The sequence below is a fragment of the Musa acuminata genome, chromosome BXJ3-11 (genome assembly GCF_036884655.1).
Source record: "Musa acuminata AAA Group cultivar baxijiao chromosome BXJ3-11, Cavendish_Baxijiao_AAA, whole genome shotgun sequence".
Taxonomy (NCBI): Eukaryota; Viridiplantae; Streptophyta; class Magnoliopsida; order Zingiberales; family Musaceae; genus Musa; species Musa acuminata.
This window is the reverse complement of record NC_088359.1, coordinates 1,996,976-2,020,821: the sequence shown is the minus strand read 5'-3', so window position 1 is coordinate 2,020,821 and position 23,846 is coordinate 1,996,976. Positions and strand designations below refer to the sequence as shown.

Here is a 23,846-nt window from a genome sequence, read left to right as displayed (position 1 = left end):
CCACGCGGGACCCACCGAGGGATTGTGATGTGGACGGTCCGGATTGTTCAGTGGAGAAGCGTCGGCCCTTTACGCAGCAACGCATGACGAGTGAGACGCCTTATCTGAACGGTGTACTCAACGGTCCATAAAATAGTTTCAGTAAAGGTTATTTATATCGATTAAATTTGACCAAGTCAAACATTTCGATGATGACCTTCAATTCTCCAGAATCACAACCGAGTCATATATAATGCACGGTTCAGCGATTGGTCTCTCATATATAGCCCAGCATCAACATTTGAAGTGAGTCGAAAAGGCCATTGGAGTTGCAGAAGAAAGTTTTATGTAGAAAAGGCCTGTAAATTGGCTGCTACGACAATCAAATTAAACGAGCATCCATACAGTAACACTGGCTCATATAATAATAATTCAACTATGATTGCAAATTTATATGCCTTGGCCATCCAGAGTAATTATCTTCCTTCGTCGGTGACCAATTGGGAGAATACGATGCTTGCCATCAAGTCCGATTCCCCCTGCCTGGCCATCCTGCTCCTGTCATTTGCCTCATCAAAGTTTAAGCTCGCCGTATCCACGTCCCTCATCGCTGCTACTGACATCTGCGACTCCACAGCGCCACTATCCTCGTGCGGTTCCCTCTTCAGCTCCGTCACATGAAGCTGGAGAGCGTACTCTAAGTTCCACAGGATGTCCGCGAACGCAGGCCTGTCGATACCATACTCTGCGACACACTTCTCAGCCGTCTCACCAAACTTCCTCAGTGAATTGGTGTTGATCTTTCCCACAAGCCTCTGATCGATGATCTTTTCGAGCTGGCCTCTCCTCTGCCAGTGAAGCGCCCACTCCGCCAGGTTCAGCTGCTCCATGGAGAGGCTTCTATCGATCACGGGCCTCGCGCACAGCACCTCGAAGAGCATCACTCCGAAGGAGTAGACGTCGGACTTGTCGGTGAGCTTCTGCGTCTTGAAGTATTCCGGGTCGAAGTATCCAAAGGTGCCCTTGACTCCGGTTGTGACATGGGTCTCGCCGAAGGAAGGACCCAGCTTGGAGAGGCCGAAGTCGGAGACCTTGGCCAAGTAGTTTTCGTCAAGCAGGATGTTGGTGGACTTGATGTCGCGGTGGATGATGGTGTGCGAGTAGCCGGTGTGGAGGTAGTGAAGGCCCCTGGCGGCCCCGATGCAGATCTCCAGCCTCTGCTTCCATGAAAGACACGGCTTGTCCGAGCCGTACAAGTAGTTCCTCAGCGTCCCCTTCTCCATGTACTCGTAGACCAAGATCCTCTCCGATTGCTCGTCGCAGTACCCGATCAAGGAGACGAGATGCCGGTGGCGAATACCGGACAGGACGAGGATCTCAGTCTGGAACTCCGGGTACCCTTGCTTCGACCCCGGCATGGCTCGTTTCACCGCGATCTTGGTACCGTCGGCGAGGACACCCCTGTATACCCTCCCGAAGCCGCCGCTGCCGACAACGAGGCTCTCATCGAAGTCGTTAGTAGCTGCCTTGATGTCGAGCAGGGGGATATAGAGGCCGAGATTAACTCTGAGCGATGCTGCGAGCGCCGTTCCTTCGGTGGACTTACTCGAACGCCCAACAGAGTTTCCGCGCGGAGTTTCTCGAAACGGAGACCAGGATTCATTCGGCAGCAGAGGCAGAGGCTTCGATCTGCGCCTCTTACGTATGAAGACCAAGACAAAGATGATCAGAAGACTCACAAGCAGGACGCCACCAACAGCGGCGCCGACTACCGCTGCAATAGGCACGCCATTGCTGGAATTTGATAGCAGGCTGGAAGTTCCATCAAGGCTGCCGTGCGTGTTGTTTACCTTGAAGATCTCCAGCCCGTTGAGCATGGCATTAGCATTCAACTGCGTGGTCCGGGCAACGTTCCGGCCAATGCTTATATTGATCGTTCCGGAGCTCGGAACTTCCAAGTCGTAGTCAATATAGAATGCTTGGGCAAGAAACTGAACGCGATCACTGGCTTGTATCTCCTGAACTCGCAGGTTCCCGACGTAGAGGTCGAAGCTGATGTCATTGTTGATCGCTGGCGATATGAAATCACAGAAATGTGTTCGTACCAGGTACTTGTAACCTGCGACCACCGGAAAGCTCCACGTAACGTTGAAGTCGAAATTGGAGTTGGCCCGGAGTGAGCTCGAGATGTTCATGGTTCTGGCCGTACTGTAGACTGTCCGCGGAGCGACATCGTCAGACTCGTTCTGCTGGTACGTAATTTTGTCGGGGTCCGTGTGGTTCGACAAGGAGGCAACCTCGTTAAGGAGGTACTCATCGTCGGCGATCCACGTCCTCCAGAGGCTGTCGTTGACCCGAGGCCCGCCCATGTTGATCCTGTGGACAGTCTCAAGCGCTTGACGGGACAATTGGGCGATATCCAGCTGTGAGTCTTCGTCGTTGATGAGATTGGCGGGTGCGGTGAAGACCTCGACGGCGTTGACGAAGGCCAACGACGAGCTCGGACTTGGAGCGAAGGTGACAACGAGCTCGTCAGAATCGACCCAGAGGAAGTACTCCTTGATGGTCGGAGCCGTGGAGATCGGTGCGGAGAAGTCTTCGAGGAGGACGACGCCGCGTTGGAGGGCGTTGACGCCAAAGCGGGCGGAGGAGAGGTTGTAGCCGTTGCCGGAGAAGGGGAAGAAGTGGAGGCGGAGGACGTAGGTACCGTGGGTGTTGATCGTGAAGCGGTAGGAGGCAGAACTGGTGAAGACGCGAGCGGTGGAGTAGAGGGAGGAGGAGGAGGCGGCGACCGAGGGATTGGAGAGGGAGGGGTACTTGGCGGAATCAGAGAGGAAGGGAGAGTCATCGGTGAAGTTGCGGGAAGGCACGTCGGTGGTGATGACGATGTCAGGTGCGGAACCGCAGTTGAGGTAGTGGGAAGTGTTGGGGTTGAAGGCAGTGGTGGAGACGAAGAGGGCGGAGGGGAGAAAGAGGGGGAGGAGGAAGGCGAGAATCCTGAGATCCATTATGGTGCTACGGAGCACCGGGGAGTGCTTGTGCGGGGATGCTTATGCTTGTGACTGCTAGCAAATTTACAGCCGGTTTGTGGAATTGGAATGGGTCCCCCTTTGGCCCTTAGCGTGGAAGATTCATAACCCAAAACAAGCAATTGCAACCCACGGCCCGCCGCCATCCCCACCTACCCTGCCAATCACCGAAGGGCCCACCTGTCACCCCTCCAAAACCCAGACGGGTAAGACACCGGGTGTCGTGTGCATATCCGTGAACATAGTCCATCGTTAGTGTGGATACGACCTTTCCAGGTAGCAATCTCATCGTCTATCGCTTGGAAGAACTGTTGGCCCGTGAGGTCCCACGCCTGAATTATTGCCAGCCGTTCATCCACTGGGCTCAGTGCATGTCCAAGTGATTCACTGTGGAATGAAATGAAGGTATAGTGAGACAAATCATTGGAAAATATATTTGAAGAGTCTTGATCAAGTGCGGTGGACAGTGCCGTGTGTAGACCACTTCATCCCAATATTCCAAAATATCAGTGGAAAATGGCCATGCTGACGACGGACAGCTCCCTTGCGCACTCACTTTTTTGTGGACTCCGTGACTTCTTCGGGTCGGCGGTCTCTCGTGGTGGCGGGACTCAGCGGACTCGCAGTCTGCGGGGCCCTGCCGAGTTGTTGTCCGCTAAGTAAACGGCGATTGGTGGCGCAACTCCTGTGCTGGCATTAATGGCGATCGGCTTCATTAGGAGGCGGCTGGCCGTCGACTGGATTTGTCTCGTTGACCCAAGTCAACAAATAAACAGTTGGAAAAGGGGGTTCTTCGCCACGGGAAGCATCGCGTCGGGGGGCTCATCAATTGACTCGTGCCCCGTGGTTGACGCGGACGTCATCTTGCGATCACGGGACGCATCTTGAGTCCATGGGAAGGCGGAGTCTACGGTCTTTGGCATCGTCCGACGGGGCTTCGTTGACCTCTCGAAGTTCAAAGCACGAGAGTTCTACTTCAACGCTATCCACCGTCTGCATCTTATCATGCTCAGGCTGTCACGATATAGTAATTAACATTATCGTTCGGATCATTTCGACTCATTTGAATCATCCAAACCTTTAGAAAAATCATGTAAACACAACCCTGAGAGAGGCTGTTCGTTTGTCTCAGCAGAGACGAGAGAAATGAGAGACGGGGTGACCAAGTTTCGGTAGTCAACGTTATAATCATAAGAATCAAAATATTTATTTATCATTAGCATACTTGTAACAGTTTGCACATCGATTCCTACTGTAAAAATATGGAAAACACTTGAAGCAACACATCGAATTATCTAAAAAACAGGGGAAATAGTCCTAAGTAATAATAACATTGTGCATGATCATGGTGACTTTACATCAAAAATATTGTGGCATCAAGGCAGGAATATGACCATCTCTCATGAGGCCACAGAGACAAGTAATGATCACTACAATTGGTTGATATCTGTTCATGCCAAATGGTCATCATCATAATGTAATAAACATTGTGGTTTAGAATTGACATAAAAATAGACACACTCGATCAACCTATAATTTCATGCTTTCCAATGCTAGGTGGGTGTTCTAATAACATGGACACTTAGCTTCGCTATTTGTCACCAGAGATCAGAACTCAAAGAACACCAAAAGGCTACCATGCAAGCACAGAACAACGTAGAAATGTACTACGTAATTAATATACAAGCACAGTACAATGTTACAAGGGTGTTTTTAGCGGGTTTTCAACCACATCACCAACTCTGTCTATAATTATCAGCAAGGCAAACTGATATCTCGTCCCCTCGTATCATTGCAAATGATGATGAGCATGGCATGATAAAAAGTGGCCCCATATGCTGCCAATGGTCAAGCTTATGAAAATTAAACTTTGACCTGGTTAGCACAAAGTAATAGCTCCTTTTCAGAAAGACGAAAAAAGAAAAGGAAAACATAAATCAACAACTATACAAACAGACAACCCATGGGACCAACAGGTAGAATTCAAGGTCACCGGATGTGACTTCTGCCAAGAGACCTTGCTCCGATATCGCTGCCAGTGTTCTGTTGTAAAAGCTTAATATTAGCACAAAGCAATCCTTCAATTGCAACAATTTCAGGTGTAAGTGTATGCAAAGAAGAAGAGAAGGTGATGCATTGAGGGCCTTAAGTTGTCCAGCTCGAAAGAGTGTCTGTATCATGATATATCTAAAGTAGGAAAAGGCCCAAAATATTTGGGCATGACACAACCTAGCTATGAAAAAAGACAGGTACATGTACCTGAGATTTAGATGGGAACACAATCCAAAATCTTAGCGTTTCATCACCGGCACCAGTGACGATGGTCTGCATGATGAAAAGAGGTCAACTGATGAGTTATATCTTGGTAAGTATAGATATAAAAGAGAAGAAATTACCTGCCCATCAGGAGATATGGCGAGGTACAGGACTCGGTAAGTATGGCCGGTAAGTGTTGCGAGCTGCAAAGCACAATACATTGTCTCAGTAAAGTAAAAGAGTTATTTTGGTGTTTAATTGTCAGAAATCCTGGGATAAAGGCACACCTTGGACATGGTTGGATATCGCCAAACAATTATTTGGTTTTGGGAATAACCATGGGTACTGACAATTTCATTGACATTCTTTGACCATACAAGGTTGCAAACCTGCTCGAAGATGAGATATTTAGTTTTTGTTTTTTTTTCTTTTAGTGTTACTACCCCTAACTATATCATCTGTATGTATTCAGGAAACACAGATCTCTAAGTCTAAAAGATGGAGCTTAATTATGATACTTGGAAAAAAGATCACCAACATCAATATTCACTATTTTATGAGTAATTTAACAACAATATCCCTGAAAGATGCATGACACTATTGCAGATTCCAAAAGATCAGCCGTTGAGCCATCCCCTTGCTCCTCTGTTTACAGTAATGATATAGTTAACAATAGACAGCAAATGAAAAGGTGGCAAGGACCTAGAAATCCTAAAGTCCAGATAATATACATGTATGGTTGATACCTATTTCAAAAACTATACTGGTTTGTATGGTTGACATGGTACTGGTACTGTGAACTCTGCTTCGAAAAAAGAAAATATTTATTTATTTGTCAAATAATCTGAGTACTACAGAATATCAGCATTCAAGTCCAATAAAGAAGCACAGTTGGTATAGTATGAATAGATTTGGTGTCGATAACGATCAATGGTCAGACTAGTATGATTTATGCACTGGCACTCGATATAGGTTGGTACCATCTGGACCAAAGAGAAAGATGGATATAAGATGGGAGGAGAAGAGGGAAGAGAATGAGGCAGAAGAGGAGTAAGAAACACACCAGTAGGAGGAAATGGCAACCTAGAAAAAGTGGAGAAGATGCTGGAGATGCAGCAGGGAAGACAAAACGGTTGCAGAGATGCAGCAGGGAAGAGGAGGCATTGGTGGAGAGGAAACAGAGAGAGTGTGTGCAAACTTTTGAAACAAGATTTCCCTGCAGCCAAAGATAGGTACTAAATTCAAAAAATAAGATTAGCATTTAAAATGACACGAATGCACAAGGTGTTTATGTCTATTAAAGTTATACAAAGAAGAAGCATAGTCGAACTATTTCCTGACGTAAAGCGAAAATGAAGAAGGAATTGACCTAGATTTGATAACAAAATATTAAAGAGTAGAAACACATGGAGAAAAAGCATAGCTGCAAATCTGTTAGTATAGTCATGAGATATGAAAGATTCCTTAGGTTTTGTGATAATCTCAGCTATTCTAGTAAGCTGATCTTTGAATGATCACCACTAACATACATGTTTAGAACCAAAAATAAACAATACTTCGAAATGAAATGATTGGTGAAACATTTTAGGTTGTCATGTGCCAGCAGTGTATTAAATGGTCAAAAATATATCCAACTAGTATAAGATGTTAAGCTGTGATAGGTTACCTGACTTCCGGTGTCAATGCAGCTCAAGTGAGAGTTTGTGGTAGTATTCCACAAACGAATACATCGGTCTGCAGTTCCTCCACCAGATGCTAGAAGTCCATGTACATGTGGTGACCATGCAATTGCTTTTACAGCTGCAGTATGTTCACAATATTTCAGTACCGGCTGTGAGGAATGTTGATTCCACACAAAAAGCTGACATAAGAAAAAATGTGAGAAGGTTACATACCGAATCTATAAAAATTCAATTGTAAAGAATTAAGTAAATCATGAAACAACATGCATAGAAATAACAATAATAACCAACTTACTTTGTTATCATTTCCACCAGAAGCAAGTTCAAAATTATCATAAGACCACTTCAAGCCACAAACCTGCAAAGATAAGAACCATAAGGGAACAAAAGCATAGCAAGTGGATATATATGTTGTGAAGTTCATTAGAAACATATACTTGCTCTGATCAGAAAAAATCTCAAACCTAAAGATCTTAATATACGCAGGTGATCAGGAAAAGCCAAATGAGATTGTTACTCAAGACAAAACATTCAATATGGAAATTTGTGCAGGTGATTGTGTCCATAAATCACCTCTGACTTGTGCCCTGTCAGCTTTCTAACAAAATCATCTTGGGCACGAATATCACGCTGTAGAATCGTCTTATCTCTGCTACCTGAGGATAACAAAGATGAACCCCATGCAACAGCTCCAACTCGCAAAAGGTGGCTCTCCATTGTCCTTATCCTCCGACAATGAGTAGCATCCCATATCTGTGTCAAATAAAAGACAAAAAATACATAATGCTGGAAGATTTAGATACTGATGGTTTCACACCCTTTGGTGGGATTAAGTAAAAATGAACAGATATCTAAGACCAACAAAAACTTATATACAGGACAAAACAGTAAGTTAAATTGAATCCTGAGACTAACAACAAACAGCAAATGAAAACAAATGTTAAGATAACAACCATAATATCGAAGTTTTACTTCCAGAAGCAAATGCACACTGTAGAACTATGAACAATCCGATAATTGAAAACACCTCGTTCAAGAGTATACTAAAAGAAAAGAAGCAAAAGTGCATTTAGGATATTCGTGCAAAGTAGTAATAAACATGTCTGGAATAGATAAAGAATAGCCAAGGTAGCCAGCCGTAAGAGAACTCCTATGTTACCCTCGATCTCTGCTAAAATTGTTGCTATAAGAGGGTCGACAACAAAAGACCAAGATACTACCTGAACTTTCCCCTTGTTAGTACCGATGGCCAAGTGATCGCCACGCTGTGCCCATCCAACCGAGCACACACTGTCATCCACACCCAAGTCGCAAAGCTTGGTAACCTTGCATGACAATCACGTAGAACAAAGTCATTACGGGTATATGTGTAAAAGCATCAAGAGAAGCAACAGCAGAAAAATATCTTACCTTGCTACTGCAGGCATTCCAAAGATACACGCAATCGCCCAAACCAACAGCCAGCACATTGTGTGAGGACCAATCGACGAGGTTCAGGTAGAAATCGTCCTGCAATGCCGGCGCATCCAGTACCTAGGAGCAACAGATTTCCAATTTCAGCACCAGAAGAAAAACTTGCCCAAACCACATTCATCAAATCCAGCCTTTCTCAACTACAATGACGAACAATGACAACTCCAAGAGGAAAACGAAAAGCGAACCTACCTTGTAAGGCGATGGCGACACCTTTCTCGGCGCCCTCGGATGGATATGTGGGAACCCGGGAAGCCCATCTTCGAACTGCGTCGCAAGGGAGTGCCGGGGCACATCAGCCTTGTACCTAAAAATGTTCCTACTGGGGATCGAGAAACCCGAAGAAGACGACGTCGAGGAAGCGGCGGAGGAAGACCTCCTCCCGGCTGCCTCCGCCGATCGGTCGGGCGTGGCCGGGGGCGCCACGCCCTGATCCGGCCCAAAGAGAGCATTTCTCAGTAGGGCCGCGTAGGCGCCGGATCCATACTCTCTTCCCGACACGTCTGAGGACGAGGAGGCGGAGGGCGAGGGGGAGAGGTCGAATAGGGTGAAGTTGGACCCAATGCGGCTGGGAATGAATCGGTCGCTGTAGATGGTGCGGGGGGAGGAGTACGAGGACGGGAGGGCGCGCGAGGGTGTCGAGGACAAGGAAGGCTTCTCCATGCGAGGCGACGAGAAGGCAAAGGCCGAAAAGGAGTCCATCCCAAGTGACCACCGCAGCTACTGTTGTTGCCTTTATCGTTCCCATTACCCGCTCCCGCGAAGGAATCCCTTCCGCTACTGCTCCTGCTCCTGTCGGGTTGCTGTTTCGGATTTCGGTCGTCACATCGTGATCCGGATCCGACCTCATTTTAAGCAGCATCTCTCGCCGCCCGATTACTTCCTACGCGGTCGCTTATCGATGTGATGATTGCAAAAGACATGTGAGGGTAGTGTGAGGAGGAAAGTGAGCTTTTATTTTCCAATATCGGGTTTTCGGGTAAGCCCGTTAACGGATTTGCCCGCGGATCTGACTCGGATGTCAATAATAAAAATATAATATCTTTATTACTGGGATTTGGGAATCGACACCGTCGCAGTTGATCATGGAGTAGCTCCGTAGCGTCGGCCGGAGGAACCTCAACCCACCATCGCTAGGTTAAAACATGTGAGTCGACGATATTAATGATGAGTTATCATTTCATGCATCGCCCGATAGAACCTGAACCGGAACCAGTTGCCTGACTTACCCTGGAACAGATGTTGACCGACTCCGGATGACATTTCGGTTCACAGGTGCTCGTATCGGAGGCAATTATTAGCACCGGGCCCCACAATCTGTCCCCTCCAAATGTATCGGCATCGTTTCCATGACACGTTAATAATAATCATAGGCTCGTGATCCGCTATTACTTGTCAAAGTTTAATTATCAGGATGTCCGACACAAAATCCAAGAGAGAATCCGTGGTAAATGTGACGATCGAGAACAGATTTGGGGTCACACGGATCGAGCATCAACAGAAATAATTTCTTAAAATCAGGAACTTTAATCGGGGGGGGGGGGGTTATTTAGAATTCGAATCATAATGCAGCTCAAAAGTTGAGGTTGGAGTAGGCGAGCAGCAATGCCAACCTGCTCTCCTGCCATGTTGTCTCCCATCACGGATCCTGTCAAGTCCACCACCACCGTAATGACAACTTGCAGACTTCCGCACGAACACTGCATGTTGACATGCACCGAGTGGCAGCTTCACAAGATCACAGGGCTTTCGGTGCGAAGAAGGGTTAGCAATTCTCCGAGGCAAGCCAAAAAGGACAACAATGACTACGATATTTATTCTCGAGCTACGTAGATTAAACCGGGATTATAGTCATAGCCGATCAACAATATATGAGTTCTACTGGAAATAAAACCATAGAAGTTGGTAACAGCCCAACTATTGCTATCGTTACAAATTGTATTTAAGCTGCTGCTAATAATATAAATGATAGATGGGGTGGGCGGGGGGGGGCTTAACGCCACGCGGAGGACACGGTGAGGACTCGACCCATCCAACCGAACCCGAGCGCGACCCCGCCGGCCTCATCCTTGATCGTGAACCCAGGATTGGACCGGAATGACGCGAGCCGCGCCTTCACCGGTTCCGAAACTCCTGGTCCGACCGGGATGGGTTGGAAACCGGCCATGCTCATCCGCGCACGCCACTTCCCTAACACCTCGCACCGCTCGACCCGGTCCGCGCCCTCCCGGGCTACCGAGTTCACCGCCCGCCGAGCCAACCCGGCCTCTACCCGCTCTCGCTCGCTGCTTTCCCGCGGCACCGTCGCGTCCAGCGACTCCAGCAGCGACCCCAAGTGCCCGCACGCCTCAGCGAACCGCCCGGAGAAGGCGGCGGTGTTGGTGTTTATCTCCTGCTCCACCAGCGTCACCACAGCCGGGCGGAGAGCGCGCACCCGCCGGAGAAGCTCGTCGCGGGGGTTCGCCGGCGATACGCTCTCGTCCGCCACGCGCGAGAGGACGAACGCCAGGTTCACAGCCAGGGCCTCGCCGGGCTCGTACCCCAGCGACGCCGCGTCCAGCTCAGACGCCCGCCGGGAGACGATGGTGAAACGGAGCCCCACGCCGGCCCGCTCCGCCAGCTTAGCGATTCGACCGCCAACTTCGCTCAGGCTAGAGGCGTCGTAGTTGCCGTATAGCAAGGTTGTGGGATCGGCGACGGCGGTGATCTTAACGGCTGGAGGGCGGGCGGAGGAGGGCCGGCAGCGATGACGGTCGGCGAGGGCGTGGATGAGGGCATCGTACTGCCGGCCCTGGCCAACATCCAAATCGACGATATGGATCTTGGGTTGGTCCTTGACGGCCTCCAGAATTGCAAAATTGGCGGCGATCAGGCTGAGCTTAAAGCAGGGCGAAAGGTCGTAGAGCATCTGGGTGGCGGCCAAGTGCTCCCCGCTGCACAGCTCCGCGATCGCTTTAGATCTCCCGGTTCGAGGAGGATTGAGTCGAGCAAGGAGAGTGGCGAACATCATTGCAGTCAACCGCTGTTCTGCGTCGCCCCGTGGGTTGGCTGAGCGCTTCAGCACGGCGAGGTTCGCCTCCGCAGCCTCGAGGTTACCGTCGGCGATGGACGCCGCAGCGTCGAGGAGCACGTGCCGTGAAGAGGAAGAAGATGATGACGGAGGAGGAGGCGTGAACGAAGGCGGTGGAGGGGAGGACGAGGCGGAGGAAGAGACAGTGGAGGAGGCCGAGTTGGTCGGCGACGGCAAGAGCTTCTTCGCGGCTGCGAGGCCCGGCGGCGGCGGCGGCGGCGGGAAGATGATCTGCTGCACCTCCTGGCCCCTCCATTCGGCGCCGGTCAGGGCGGAACCGGAGGCGCAGGTCTCGTCCTCCTCGTCGTCCAGTAGGAGCCGCCGCTCCAGCTCCTGGAGCCGGTTCCTCATCGCGTCCGACCCCTTATCCGGTCCGAAATCGGCTCTCCTCTGGGGCGCAAGCTCGGAGGAGACCGTGGTCAAAGAGGAAGTCGACTTCAACGGAGTGGGAAGACGAGCGGGTGAAGCGAGGCGGCCAACGGGGGAGGCGAGATGAGTTCGCTGCTTCACCGAGCGGAGGAACGGCATCTGCTGCAGCTGTTGCCGCCTCCGCTCCTCCATTTCCGTGAGGGAGCGCTTCAAGAGGCCCGCATCCTCCGGTCGGTTCCCGGGTTCGGCTTCAAACCCGAACCCGAGGTCGCGAGTCGGAGGGAACCCAGACGCCATAACTCAGCGTAGCAAGCAAAGGGGGAGGGTGACGGTGGCGACCAGCGAGTTCCTCCTCTCAAGAGGTGGCTACTCTGCGCCTCATGTTCATCTGGAACAGCTTTCTCTCCGCAACAAAAGTTCCACCCGGAAGGCCCTCTCCCTGTCTCCCTCTCCTCCCTAAATAATAGAGAGACAGAGAGGGGTTGGCTGCTTTTGCCCGGTATCACATCATCATCATGATGTGGCTGCCCTTGCCTGCTCCGTCGTCTCCCTCCCCGCTTCGAAGATGCCATGACAATAAATAATAACACGTAAACGACGGAAACGCAAGCCACATACCGTGATGGATCATCCTGACTCGGGCCATTTTTACGATGATGCACCGAAAGACTCAACCGGGTTGCGGCACGGCTCTCGCAGGCCATGACCCTGGCAGCATCCACCATTTGAGTTCGAGCACGCAGGGTTTCGTCGGTCAGCGACGCGGGTCGAGGGAAGCGGGACCCACCTCTGCGGCGGTGAGACCCATGCGGCCGTGCCTGGGGATGGGGGCTCTCACATGTTGAACCCACTACTAACAGATAGATATAAAGGCCGATGATGGTGAGTGAGGTCGAGAAAAGTAGAAATGGGTGGCGTACTTTCTCCAACCCAGCCATGTATCGTACGTATTATGATACGCTGCGCCGCTGGAACGTTGCGTTATGATGACCACTGGCCTTTTAGAACGTCCACAATATGCCAAGAAATTAGCTAATCAAGTACATAATGACTTCGCTTCACGACGATGCATGGTTAACTTATCTGCCGTTCGGTGGCGTTTGACCGCGTTAGGATAGACTGCTTTCAACCGAGTCTGAGGGTTTGTATGCGCCGATTTCTTGGCATACAAAATGGGTCGATCTAACGATGTTTATTAAAATATTAATTTTAAAATATTAAAATTAATAAAAAAAATAACATATCGTCACAAAAATAAGATAAAACTTCAGTCATCTAAAATTAGATCAAATTAATAACATCAACTAACATTATAAATATAAATCTTTATCCATATTAAATAAACATAATAATTAAAAAAATTAAACAGCAAATATATAATTTAATTACTTAAATAAAAATATTAACATGAAAAAAATATATTTTTAACACATCAACAATATATAATTGATATCTCAACAATATATATATATATATATATATATCTGACATGTCGAATATGTGTCCGATATCTTGATACCATATTAAAGAAGAATGTTTGAATCGAGGAACCATTAAATAACTTGATAAAAAATTAAATATACAATCCAAATAACTTGAATTATCATTTTGGATCACTAATATCGATTCTCATGAACACTTGTCAAATTCTTAAGGTTATTTATCCTACTATATAAACCCCCCCACAAGTATATGACGATAACACAATCTAATCTCTTATCTACTTGATTTCTCTTTAGATTTAATTTTAATTGAATCTTTCAAATTCTATTGTTGAATTGAGCAGTAAAGGGTTTTTATTGATCTCGTTACCAATGCAATCTTGTAAAATCGTAACAAGAGAATTCAATGCTTTTGTTAGTGTAAACAACTTTAAGTCGTGGCCTCGGGGCCGACACGGTTGGGTTCGGGTCCGAATGATTGGGGATCTTCCTCGGACGATTCTTGAGACTGCAAAAGATTGACTGCGGTGGTCCGATCGCGATGGAGCGACGACTGCTTTCACCGAGGAGGGGCTCCTCGCCCGATTGCGCGGTGGGAGGCGCTCCGTCTTCGCACTTGCACACAGGTCGGGTCGGAGGGCTCGACCCGACCCCTCCGACGGTCAAGTTAGTGGATAGTATGAGAGAGTTTTTTCCTCTTCCCTTTTTCCTCGGAGCGCGAGGGTTTTTATAATGAAGGCTACCATTGCCTGATGTGCCCGCTTGCAGGGAGCAGAATCGTACTCCTGGTAACGTCTGACATCAACGTTGGCGTGGCGTAAAGGACCGAGCTTGAGCAGGATGTTAATGTGCCTCGATCGGCGTTCCGATCCGTGTTGACCAGGTGCTGTTATGTTAACAGAGGCGCGAGGCGTCATCTGGGACAGCTGACGTCAACCCGAGTCTTATCACCATTATTACCCTCATCAGCTCTCACTCCTAATCATCTTATGATATTTTTAGGAAAGGATCATAGTTAGATCCATGTCACTTTGTAGATTGAACAACTAAAATTTATCATTACAAACATAATATAAATATATGTTGAAAGTTAAAATAAAAATGAAATACAATAAAAAGAGATAACAATGAGAAAATCATCTTGGGAATAAGAACGATCATCCGAGGAGGAATAGATCATAAATAATCAAATAAAATAAAGAAAAACAAGCACAATATACTAAAAGATGCAAAATAAAAAAAAATAAAAACATAATAAATAAATAAAATTATAAAAAAAAGAAGGTGATTGAAAGGAAAGGAAAGGAGAGGAAAAAAAGACATAAGAGGTGGAGAGAGAACAGAGAAAGATGAGAATGTGAACGGGAAATCCAACATATGAATGGTGTCGACAAGAAGCATCGAGCAGCAAAGTGTGATATAAGCTTCCTTATTTACTAACTATTATTATTATTATTATTATTATTATTATTATTATTATTATTATTATTATTATTACGATTAATTGCTCGTCGTAGTTTTGATGCGATACCCATGACAATATTTACGCTATAAATTTCAACGCTAGCTATATAAAGTGATCACGATCGATGTTACATAGCGTCGATAGTTAATGTCTTTGGATGCTGATATCATTCATATAAAAAAGAAGAAAAGAAAGAAAGAAAGATGTGCCTTCCGATTTCCCATGACTTAAAAAGCTGGTCTCCCGATCTAACCTAATGAAAGAGCAAGTAAGTCGAATCAAATTCGATAACATGTATCGATAGCTTTGGCAAATGTTGAAGACAAACGTAAATGGTCCCCTAAACAAAAGTACCCATACTGCCATACGAGGTCTCTTTCGTTCATCGGCCTCTTTAGTTTGAGCTCACGTGAAGTCTCTTTCACTTCCTACCTCCTTAGACTTCATTTATGCTGTACGATGAGGTATTGCAGATTTGGGACCATGCTTTGGGTTTGCTTCGTTCTTTCACGGGAGTGGGATGTCTTTCCGCCATCATCGCCTCCACTGAGGCTTAGCTTTTTGCCATTCGCTCACGACTCTTGTTTCGTCTGGACTCTTGAGGTGTCTCGCTTGACCGTAAAGCTAAGCAGATATGATCGAAACGTAGACCGTAAATCCAACTTAAATCCGCCAGCACTCGAGGAATCCACATTGCTTCGACGTCCACAACTTTTACCGTGGAATCGTCGTCCTATCTGCGAACGAGGCAGACACTGTTCCCTTTCCCATATGAAAATTCTCATTACAAGGAGGAAAGAGCCAAAGCGGCATCCCTTGACAAGCCATGTTCCTCGAGAGTGTCTAATGCCTGCCCAGCATCAGCGCATACATGGGAGCCCCATTGCTGATCCCACAGTCGTTCGCCATCTCCATGAAACTACTCTTGTCCGACAAGCTCGCTTTTGCAAGTAGAAGTTGTTCGCTCATCATAAGACAGCCAGAAGGAAGCCGTCCTCCCCGCTCCCTTGGGCAGCGGATCGGCTACTCCGGCATCGCAACAAACATCGGATTCGCATCACAACGCACGCCAAGATGATGATACGATGGCTGTGTTTGCACTCGGCATCGTGTTTCATGTTTGCTTTCTGCCACAATTGCAGACTTGAATCACACACACAAGAACAGAAATAAGAGGATAGAAGAAGGCCGGCCCAGCACAACCATGTTGCAATCTACGGCTTCCAATTCCTGGAGCGACGCTTTCACAAACTGCCAACGATTGAATCGGCCGGCTCACCATTTGTGCAGAGAACTATCTGTTCAAATTATTTCTGGGTTGCAGCTCCACTGAACATTGCTATGGATCAAACCATTTGTGAGAGAGTACTGTTGCACACAAGCAGTGTACGTAGTCCGGCATATGCCTTTCGTTTTATAGCAAGTCATACCTACAGTGGCGTAAAGGTTTTCTTTGATATTTCATTTTAAATTAATATTCATGTGATTCGATCATTAATGGGGACTTAGCTTTTCTACTAAATTATCATGCGTCGAGTCATAATTAGGATACATATTTTTCTATCAACCTTGAAAGGACAAGAAAAAATAAATTGTTTACAGGAAGGAAAAAAAGGTCAAAGAAATAGGAGAAGAATAGTCTATTAAACATACTAAGCTTCTAGAAATAACAAAGAATTTATTAAATATAGTTAACATGACATCCAAAACAATATTCTCTCACTAGATTAATAGTTACAAATTTTTTTTCAAATTATATATTCATTTTGAACTAATTGAATTGGAGTTTAGAGGTATTATGCGTAAGTTGTCAAACATCTGCTCAAAAGAGAGAAAAAAATTTTAGAAAAATAAAAGAAATCATATTTATTCTTGATTTAAGATTAATCTCTATTGATTATAATTTATTAATAAAAATATAGAGGATGATTGTTCTTTGAATCAAGTCATAATTATTATTTCTTCAAAAAATATTATATATATTTGATTTGATATAATTATATATTTTTTATTCTTATATTTGAGTCTATAAAAAAATATTAAAATATATATTTTTTATACAAGAGATAAGTGACAAAGATAAATTGTCTTATAATAATCTATCAAAGTTCTTATAATAATCTGAAAAGATTTTGAAGTTAGTTGGTACACTATTATGCTTAAGCTATAATTATATATCATATGAAATTTTCAACCCTTAATCTCTTAGGACTAGAACGTTATGACCCACCTATATGAGTGGTGTGAGACTATAACTATATTTTTAATCGAATAATTCTACCATCCCAAGACCTTTTTAGTAGTTTTATATTTCCGATTCGATCATCTCCAAACTATTATATTTTCAATAGTGTGATTCCATCACCTCCATCATATTAATTTCTTCGAGTTAGGAAGAGACCAATAGTTATCTTTTATTTATTTTATTATTATTATTATTATTTTCTTTATTATAAATAAAAAAATTATCGCATCCTACTAATCCGATGCATCTCGATATAATATTTCACAAGAATGAGATAAAATATGAGATTACCAGATATTCTTCTTTGATCGAATTCTGCAACTGTATTTTTTATTTTAATTTTGAACTTTTGGAGACATGATAACATCCAAAAAAGAACAACAAATCAAAATTGACCTATTATATATATATATATATATAATTTAGTCTTATCTAACATATTCAACCCAAAAAAAAAAAAATACCGGAGAGGGACCAGCACGCCATTTTGACAAACACATGGAGTGCTCATAGTGCGCTCCACTGGAGCCGAGTCTCCTTTTTCATCCCCACCTTACCTCCTTTTTCCAATTGGAACCTCTGTATTATCTTCGTGAACTCGTACACGCCCGCATGGCATAATACATCCTATACGATCTCATTCTAATTGGCCCGTCGTTTGCGTCCTCTGCGATGCAGTGTTTAGTACTCTTACCTCTGGGGAAACATCCAAGCGAACTGAACCATCATGCTGCAAGCTCTGAGAGGGGACAGACGCATTGGTCCCGGAACCATGGCCGTGAGAAAAGGGAAGCCCAACAACCTAAACCCACCACCAAAATGGCAACAAACCCATCACCACCACCCCACGGGACGACGCGGAGAGGAGAAATTAGAGCGCAGGTTAACACAAGGGGAAAAGGTGCTTGCCTACATGTTTGAAAGCAGTAAAGTCACTTCGAAAAGTGGGGGAGCGAGAGAGAGGGACACACACACACACACAGGTTTCACTGCGAAGCCATGAAAGAGAGGGAGTCAGGAAGAGGGACAGCGGCGTCTTCCAAATCGGTGGGCGTGGGCAGGAAACAGGAGTGGGTAGTGCAACGTGGCGTGGTTCCCACTCGGCTGTTGTAGCCCAATTGGACGACCGGCGGATCCGGATGAGCCCACCGACCTATTGCGTGATGCCTTGTACTCGTTAAGCATAACGAAGGTGTCTTCTTCACCGTCCATTTCAATCCCATTCTTAATTTGGATCGTTCATCTTCTGGAAAAAATGGACGGTTCAGATTGGGGGAGGGGGGTTTCCAGTGGAATTCACATCTCTCGCGTACTGCTGTTACCAGCCTGATAGACTCGCTCGATGCTCGGGAAACGACGGGCACATCCAGCGCTGCTGAAAGAGACAAATGGCTCTTTCCCATTTCCTTAACCCCCTCTTCTCCCCACAGCAGCTACATCCAACCGCAATGCAACGACAACTTGGGATACAAACGGATGGATCCTTTCCCTCTCTCGGGCTTGATCTACTACTTCAGCTAGAATGGAATGGGTTACCTTTTCTTCGCCCCACCATTGCCTTTTATTTCTTCCGAGTCGTCTCACAGTAGGCAAAGGAGAAAGGGGAAAACACCGCCTGCCTTCTTCTTGTCCTTGCCATTTCTGGTGAGATCCTCTCTTTCCATCTCTCTTTGGGAGTTCATCTACTTCTGCAACCTCTCTCTCTCTCTTTATAGGTATCTTCTTGTGTGGGTTGGTAAGCACACTTCTCTTCATCTCAGTTTAAAAAAAAGAAAAGAGGAGAGATCATCATGGTGAGAGGGAAGAGGGAGATGAAGCGGATAGAGAACGCAACGAGCAGGCAGGTGACCTTCTCGAAGCGGAGGAAGGGGCTGCTGAAGAAGGCCTTCGAGCTGTCGGTGCTTTGCGACGTCGAGGTCGCGCTCATCATCTTCTCTTCCGGGGGCAAGCTCTACGAGTTCGCCAGCTCCAGGTGAGATGCGATGCCCTCCTCCTCTATCTTTCATTTTCTTTTCAGTTTCGAGGATCAACAATTAGATCAGAGAAGGCCAGATAAACCAGTATCTCGTTCTGAATATTCCATGGGGATCTATGCACCTGCTTCCTTCGTCAGCTTCAGGCCTAGATTCCCATCATCATTTTACGACATCATAATCTCAAAGTAGAAGAATCTCCATGAAAGAAACATTTCAGACTTGGTCTCTCAGGCACCTCCGACTTGGATTTCCAACACCTTTTTTGCTTCGAGATATAAAATGGTTCTCATTCGATGTCACTTCCTTCAAGGAAAAGTGGTCGAGCTTGCTAGGTTCTGATCGGTTCATGTCCGTCCCTTTGAGTACAGTGGTCTTTATTCACAGATCTACAGATGGAACAGCAAATTAGAATGTCAGATAACATTTACATAAAGCCATCCTTCATAAATATATCAAATGAATACATAAGACGGAAAATATGGAAATGAACAATAGGCATATAGCACTTGTTCCCTCGTTAATTAAACAAGTGAACATGCACCATCTGTTCGAATTATTTCTGCATTAATAATTTCTTGTCTCTTTTTTCTTCTGGGCATATCATCTCACAAACGAATCAGGAGACCTCAGTTGGTGGACTATATAGCCAAAGCATCGGTTAGTACATGTTTGGTCACCTATCACTCACGTATCTTACAGTAGGCCTGTAGCTATCCTAGAAATTGAAACTCTCAAAAATATAATCTGAAGATTATGTCACTCTTTCATGCGTCTGTACTGTCTCTGATGAATGACACTAAACAATGTATACTATATATAATAACTTCTTTAAATTGGTAGCTATTTTAGAACTTTATAGCAATATATTTGGACAAGGCTATTAAATGAATCTCCAAAATACCAAAGTTTGGAACAAGACAACAATAATATATCAAATTTTATGTACCCAAAATTAGACCTTCAGTGATGCAAACCAATAAATGGATACACCTTTATGGTTGCAGTTAATAAATATATAGATAAAATTTGCTGTGATGAGAGGGTATTTGTTAGCTCACAAAAAAAGATCTATTTAGCCTGAATTTTGTTTCATAGTCGTCAAACACATTCTGTGTTGAGGTTGGCCTGTGTTTTGGCTGTCATATCCATGGAAAATTTGACAGACCCAAACATAATCCACCTTCACTTGGAACAAAAAAATAATGAGAAGCAATGGTGTGAAAACATGAGAAAAATTCCTTCCTTTAGATGAAATATAATTTCTACATGGGAACTTTTCGCCAATATGCAGTCCCAAAATTTTCTTTTTCTTTGTTCTTTTGGCATAGTTCTATAAGTCTCATACGGTGATACTTGTTGCATATCGATTGAGGTGGATGTTCATTGTGATGTGTTCATTACTGTTGGATTTAGAAGAGCCAAATCCTAGAAACCTCATACATATTTAACCTTTACATCTGATGAGGCCAACTAGCTTCATCAAGTTTGAGCTAAGCTCAATCTTTTCTAAATATATTTTGAGCTTTAATAATTAAAGTTACTAGCTTTGGAGCATAACAACAACAAATCAAGCTGTTTGAGAATGAGTATGGGAGTTCAATGTATGTCGATCCTTTAATTATGTTTACCTTCAATCTCAAATATCAATGAAAGGTTAATCTATGCACTCTCATCCAGGTTGACTACATTCTAATCTAAAAGTTAATCACTCAGATCATGAAAAAACAATCTTATCATCGTATAACTTTGACAACCTGATTCGATATAATTTTTTTTATGGCGTGTGTTAGTATCAAATAATAATTTTATTGATTTCACATGTAAAAATTAGGAAACATAACAAGGAGAACACATAATTTATGCTTTTATGTATTTTATGGTCTCCAATAATTTAAGAAATGACAAAATATAAACATCAGACGTTTAGATGTGGAATTTCTTGTTTCTCCCATTTTATATCTGCAAACTTGATGTGACCTGAGATTGGTGAGTTTGGTTACGTTCTAACCCTCATAGTGGCTGTCCGACTTCCTGACAACAGTAGGTCATCACTCCTCTCGTAGTGGAGTCAAGCAACACGACGATAGGAACTATTTTGTTCTATATGCACGTCATTGGATAGAATAATAGAATAGAAGATAAAAAGATTTGAAGAAGCTTTAGCTTAAATATATTAACATGTTTCCTCTTCTATTTATATAGGTTATTTATATAGATTAAGAGGAAGGATTTCCTTCAACAGAATAGAAGATTTTCCCATATAGTTGGGAAAATCTTATCTTCTATCATACCCCGTAAGATGGTACTCCTGACACAAGGATAACCAATCTTGGATCGATACAAAGAATAAGTTTTATTTAAGAAACTTTAGCTTAAATACATTAATTCCCTCTCCTATTTATACAGATTAAGAGGAAGGATTTTCCTCAACAGAATAGAGAATTTTCCTTAACAGAATATAGAGATTTCCTTAACAATAGGAAATCTTATCTTCTATCAATCTTTTGTTATCATATTGATCACAGAAACTAATATGCTTTTCCAGTGGTATTGTACATTCGCATACTTTATCTGTATTACTTTCTCATTTTGCAACTCAATTCTTTACCAGCTTTTGTTTCATTTTGTGATTCTTCAGTATGCTAAGTGCAATCGAGCGCTACAGCGCACATTCAAGAGAAGATAGCATCAGCACAAAAATGGAACAAGATATCGAGGTGCAGCATTTGTCCATTTAGTTTCTATTGTTTTATCTGTCGTCAGAGTGGGACCCTATCTTTTTGTGGTATTTTCACATAGAATAATTCTCTGTCACAAAGTTCATTATGCTACTTTATGAAATATGAAATATATTTATCTCAGATTCTATATGCTGAAGGAAGATTTTAATCGTATGTAGTTTAATGAAGATGGTTTTTTACTCGGAACTAATGACATGAAAGGATTGCACATTTCTTTACGCTGGAAAAAATATTCTACAGTTGGCAAAATGCCTTAAAGATTTTAATTAGTGGTTGAATCATTTTAATTGCGATAAAGGTGAGAAAGGATTTTCCGTTCTTAATATTCTCTAGCATGCAAGTAGATCAGTGCATATGCAATGAAGTGTGAACTTAAAGGCTGGTGCATCTATCAGTGGCTAAAAGCTAAGAGTTAGATTGATTGTGTTGAAGGGAGGGGAATATGAAGCAGCATGGATATCAAAGAGGATTGAACTTATTGAAGCCTCTAAACAGTGAGTTCTACTCAATTTCACGATACTGCAACAAGCAGGAATTAAAATCCTAATTACATGAAGAAGCATGCAGGAAACTGTTGGGCAAAAATCTAGGGTCATGTTCGCTCGATGAACTGCATGAGTTGGAGGGCAAGCTAGAAGAAAGCTTACACAGTATAAGAGAAAGGAAGGCAAGTCAGAATAGAACTTACTTCATTTCTGTCAAGTTATCGACCAAAAATATACTTACCTCTTGTTGATTCATTCCAGTATCATTTGCTACAAGAGCAGATGGCACAGCTCAAAGAGAAGGTAGATTACTTGAACTCTGTTGTATACTAGTTAGCTTTGCGACATTTTAGCCAATGTTATCAAATCACCATGTTTCAGGAGAGATCCTTAACCAAGGAGAACGAATCACTGCGTGAAAAGGTATAACTAAGTCCATGCATGTTATATACTTTTTCTTTAATGGCATAGTTTGGCAAGTGATTTGATATCTATTAGTATCTGAAGTGCAAGGGACTGGCTAAATCTCCAACTGCTACTTTAGGGGAAGGTGTAGCCCACAATGGAGCTGTTCAACATAGTGATGTAGAGACAAAGCTGTGCATTAGATGTCCAGGAAGAGGAACATACAGTTGATCAGCAACTACAGGCCTGATTCACTTATTCCTTTCTCAGCTGATGTTGTTTTCCTTATTTCGAATTCAGGAAGATTTTAAAGAAATTAATCGACTGAATAACTAAATTCTGCCAGTTTTAATGGAAAGAAATTTAGCCCTTTCTTTGATTCAAAAGCATGCTTAAATTCTGTATCATAAACTGGAAACAACTCAGATAAGGATGTTGAACTTAATTAGCTTTTACCATTCAGCTATACTTTTTGTTACTTTCTAACCTTACACTTAACAAGCTTAACCATCCATATCTAGACTTTAATGATATCAAGAATGAAGTGTAACTCAATGTTGGGTTTCTTACTACACCACCCAGTCCTAATTCAATTCAAATTTATTAGAAGACTAACATTATTATGATTACGATAGGAGAAAATACTTTGGTACTCCAGAGTTTCTTTTCAGAATTTTTTTTTTAAATTTATATAAGAGGGATATAAGCGAATTTGCACTGAAGTGACGTAACTCAAGAGTCTCATAATTAGTTTTATATGATAAATATTTTAATTTTTTTATGTTAATATAGATATTGAATTATCAAAATACGTTAATCTCGTGTCGATTTTTTAATATAATTTTTAATATTAATATGTGAGATTTCTTATGATCTAATTTTGAATTTTGAATCGGTAGAGTGAAAATGGCCCCATCAAATATTTTATAAAATTACTAAAATGTCTCCATCAAATAGTAATATGGGAGGGGAGGTTGACAATTCAAAGTTCATCCCTCGTTAAATATATTTTCTCATCGTACAAAAAAAGAAAAGATTCCATGGGTAGGGTTGGTCATTTTTGTAAACCTAATCGGACGACCGAACTGTCATGAGTTTTGTCGGTGCATGTGGAAGTGGTTCACGGCCCGACTTACGCCATAACTCATGTCGCACCTCTGATATATCTATCCTGTGCAGCAACCGGAGGTCAGTCAAGACGGCCGGCAGTCCACTTCTTTATGTGCGTC

The 23,846-nt window shown here is 43.9% G+C and overlaps 4 protein-coding genes across 7 annotated transcripts; 1 reads left to right on the top strand and 3 right to left on the bottom strand.

The window, feature by feature from the left end:
- Positions 1-308: 308 nt before the first annotated feature.
- LOC103970261 (receptor-like protein kinase HERK 1) lies at positions 309-3,054 on the bottom strand. Its single transcript, XM_009383967.3, has one exon. The coding sequence runs from the start codon at positions 2,985-2,987 to the stop codon at positions 456-458; it is 2,532 nt and encodes an 843-aa protein (XP_009382242.2). The 5' UTR covers positions 2,988-3,054; the 3' UTR covers positions 309-455.
- A 1,738-nt stretch (positions 3,055-4,792) lies between these two features.
- On the bottom strand, positions 4,793-9,157 carry LOC135652468 (B-type cell cycle switch protein ccs52A-like). Its single transcript, XM_065173409.1, has 10 exons — positions 8,612-9,157; positions 8,357-8,479; positions 8,167-8,271; positions 7,520-7,699; positions 7,242-7,304; positions 6,931-7,125; positions 5,552-5,653; positions 5,405-5,467; positions 5,268-5,333; positions 4,793-5,051 (listed from the first exon to the last, which is right to left on the bottom strand). Exons 1-10 carry the CDS (start codon positions 9,119-9,121, stop codon positions 4,998-5,000), a joined length of 1,461 nt encoding a protein of 486 aa, XP_065029481.1. The 5' UTR covers positions 9,122-9,157; the 3' UTR covers positions 4,793-4,997.
- Positions 9,158-10,213: 1,056 nt separating this feature from the next.
- Positions 10,214-12,426, bottom strand: LOC103970260 (scarecrow-like protein 8). The gene has a single exon (XM_009383966.3). It carries the CDS (start codon positions 12,153-12,155, stop codon positions 10,413-10,415), a length of 1,743 nt encoding a protein of 580 aa, XP_009382241.2. The 5' UTR covers positions 12,156-12,426; the 3' UTR covers positions 10,214-10,412.
- Positions 12,427-18,423: 5,997 nt separating this feature from the next.
- LOC103970259 (MADS-box transcription factor 50) lies at positions 18,424-22,997 on the top strand. Of its 4 annotated transcripts, none has more exons than XM_065175430.1 (8): positions 18,424-18,654; positions 18,771-18,982; positions 21,625-21,703; positions 22,160-22,221; positions 22,295-22,394; positions 22,474-22,515; positions 22,594-22,635; positions 22,711-22,997. In XM_065175430.1, exons 1-8 carry the CDS (start codon positions 18,538-18,540, stop codon positions 22,846-22,848), a joined length of 792 nt encoding a protein of 263 aa, XP_065031502.1. In that variant the 5' UTR covers positions 18,424-18,537; the 3' UTR covers positions 22,849-22,997. The 4 variants fall into 4 exon arrangements, with proteins under 4 accessions (XP_065031502.1, XP_065031503.1, XP_065031504.1 ...); XM_065175431.1 differs by having other exon boundaries at positions 18,438-18,654; positions 22,720-22,997; XM_065175432.1 differs by having other exon boundaries at positions 18,439-18,654; positions 22,757-22,990.
- Positions 22,998-23,846: the final 849 nt, after the last annotated feature.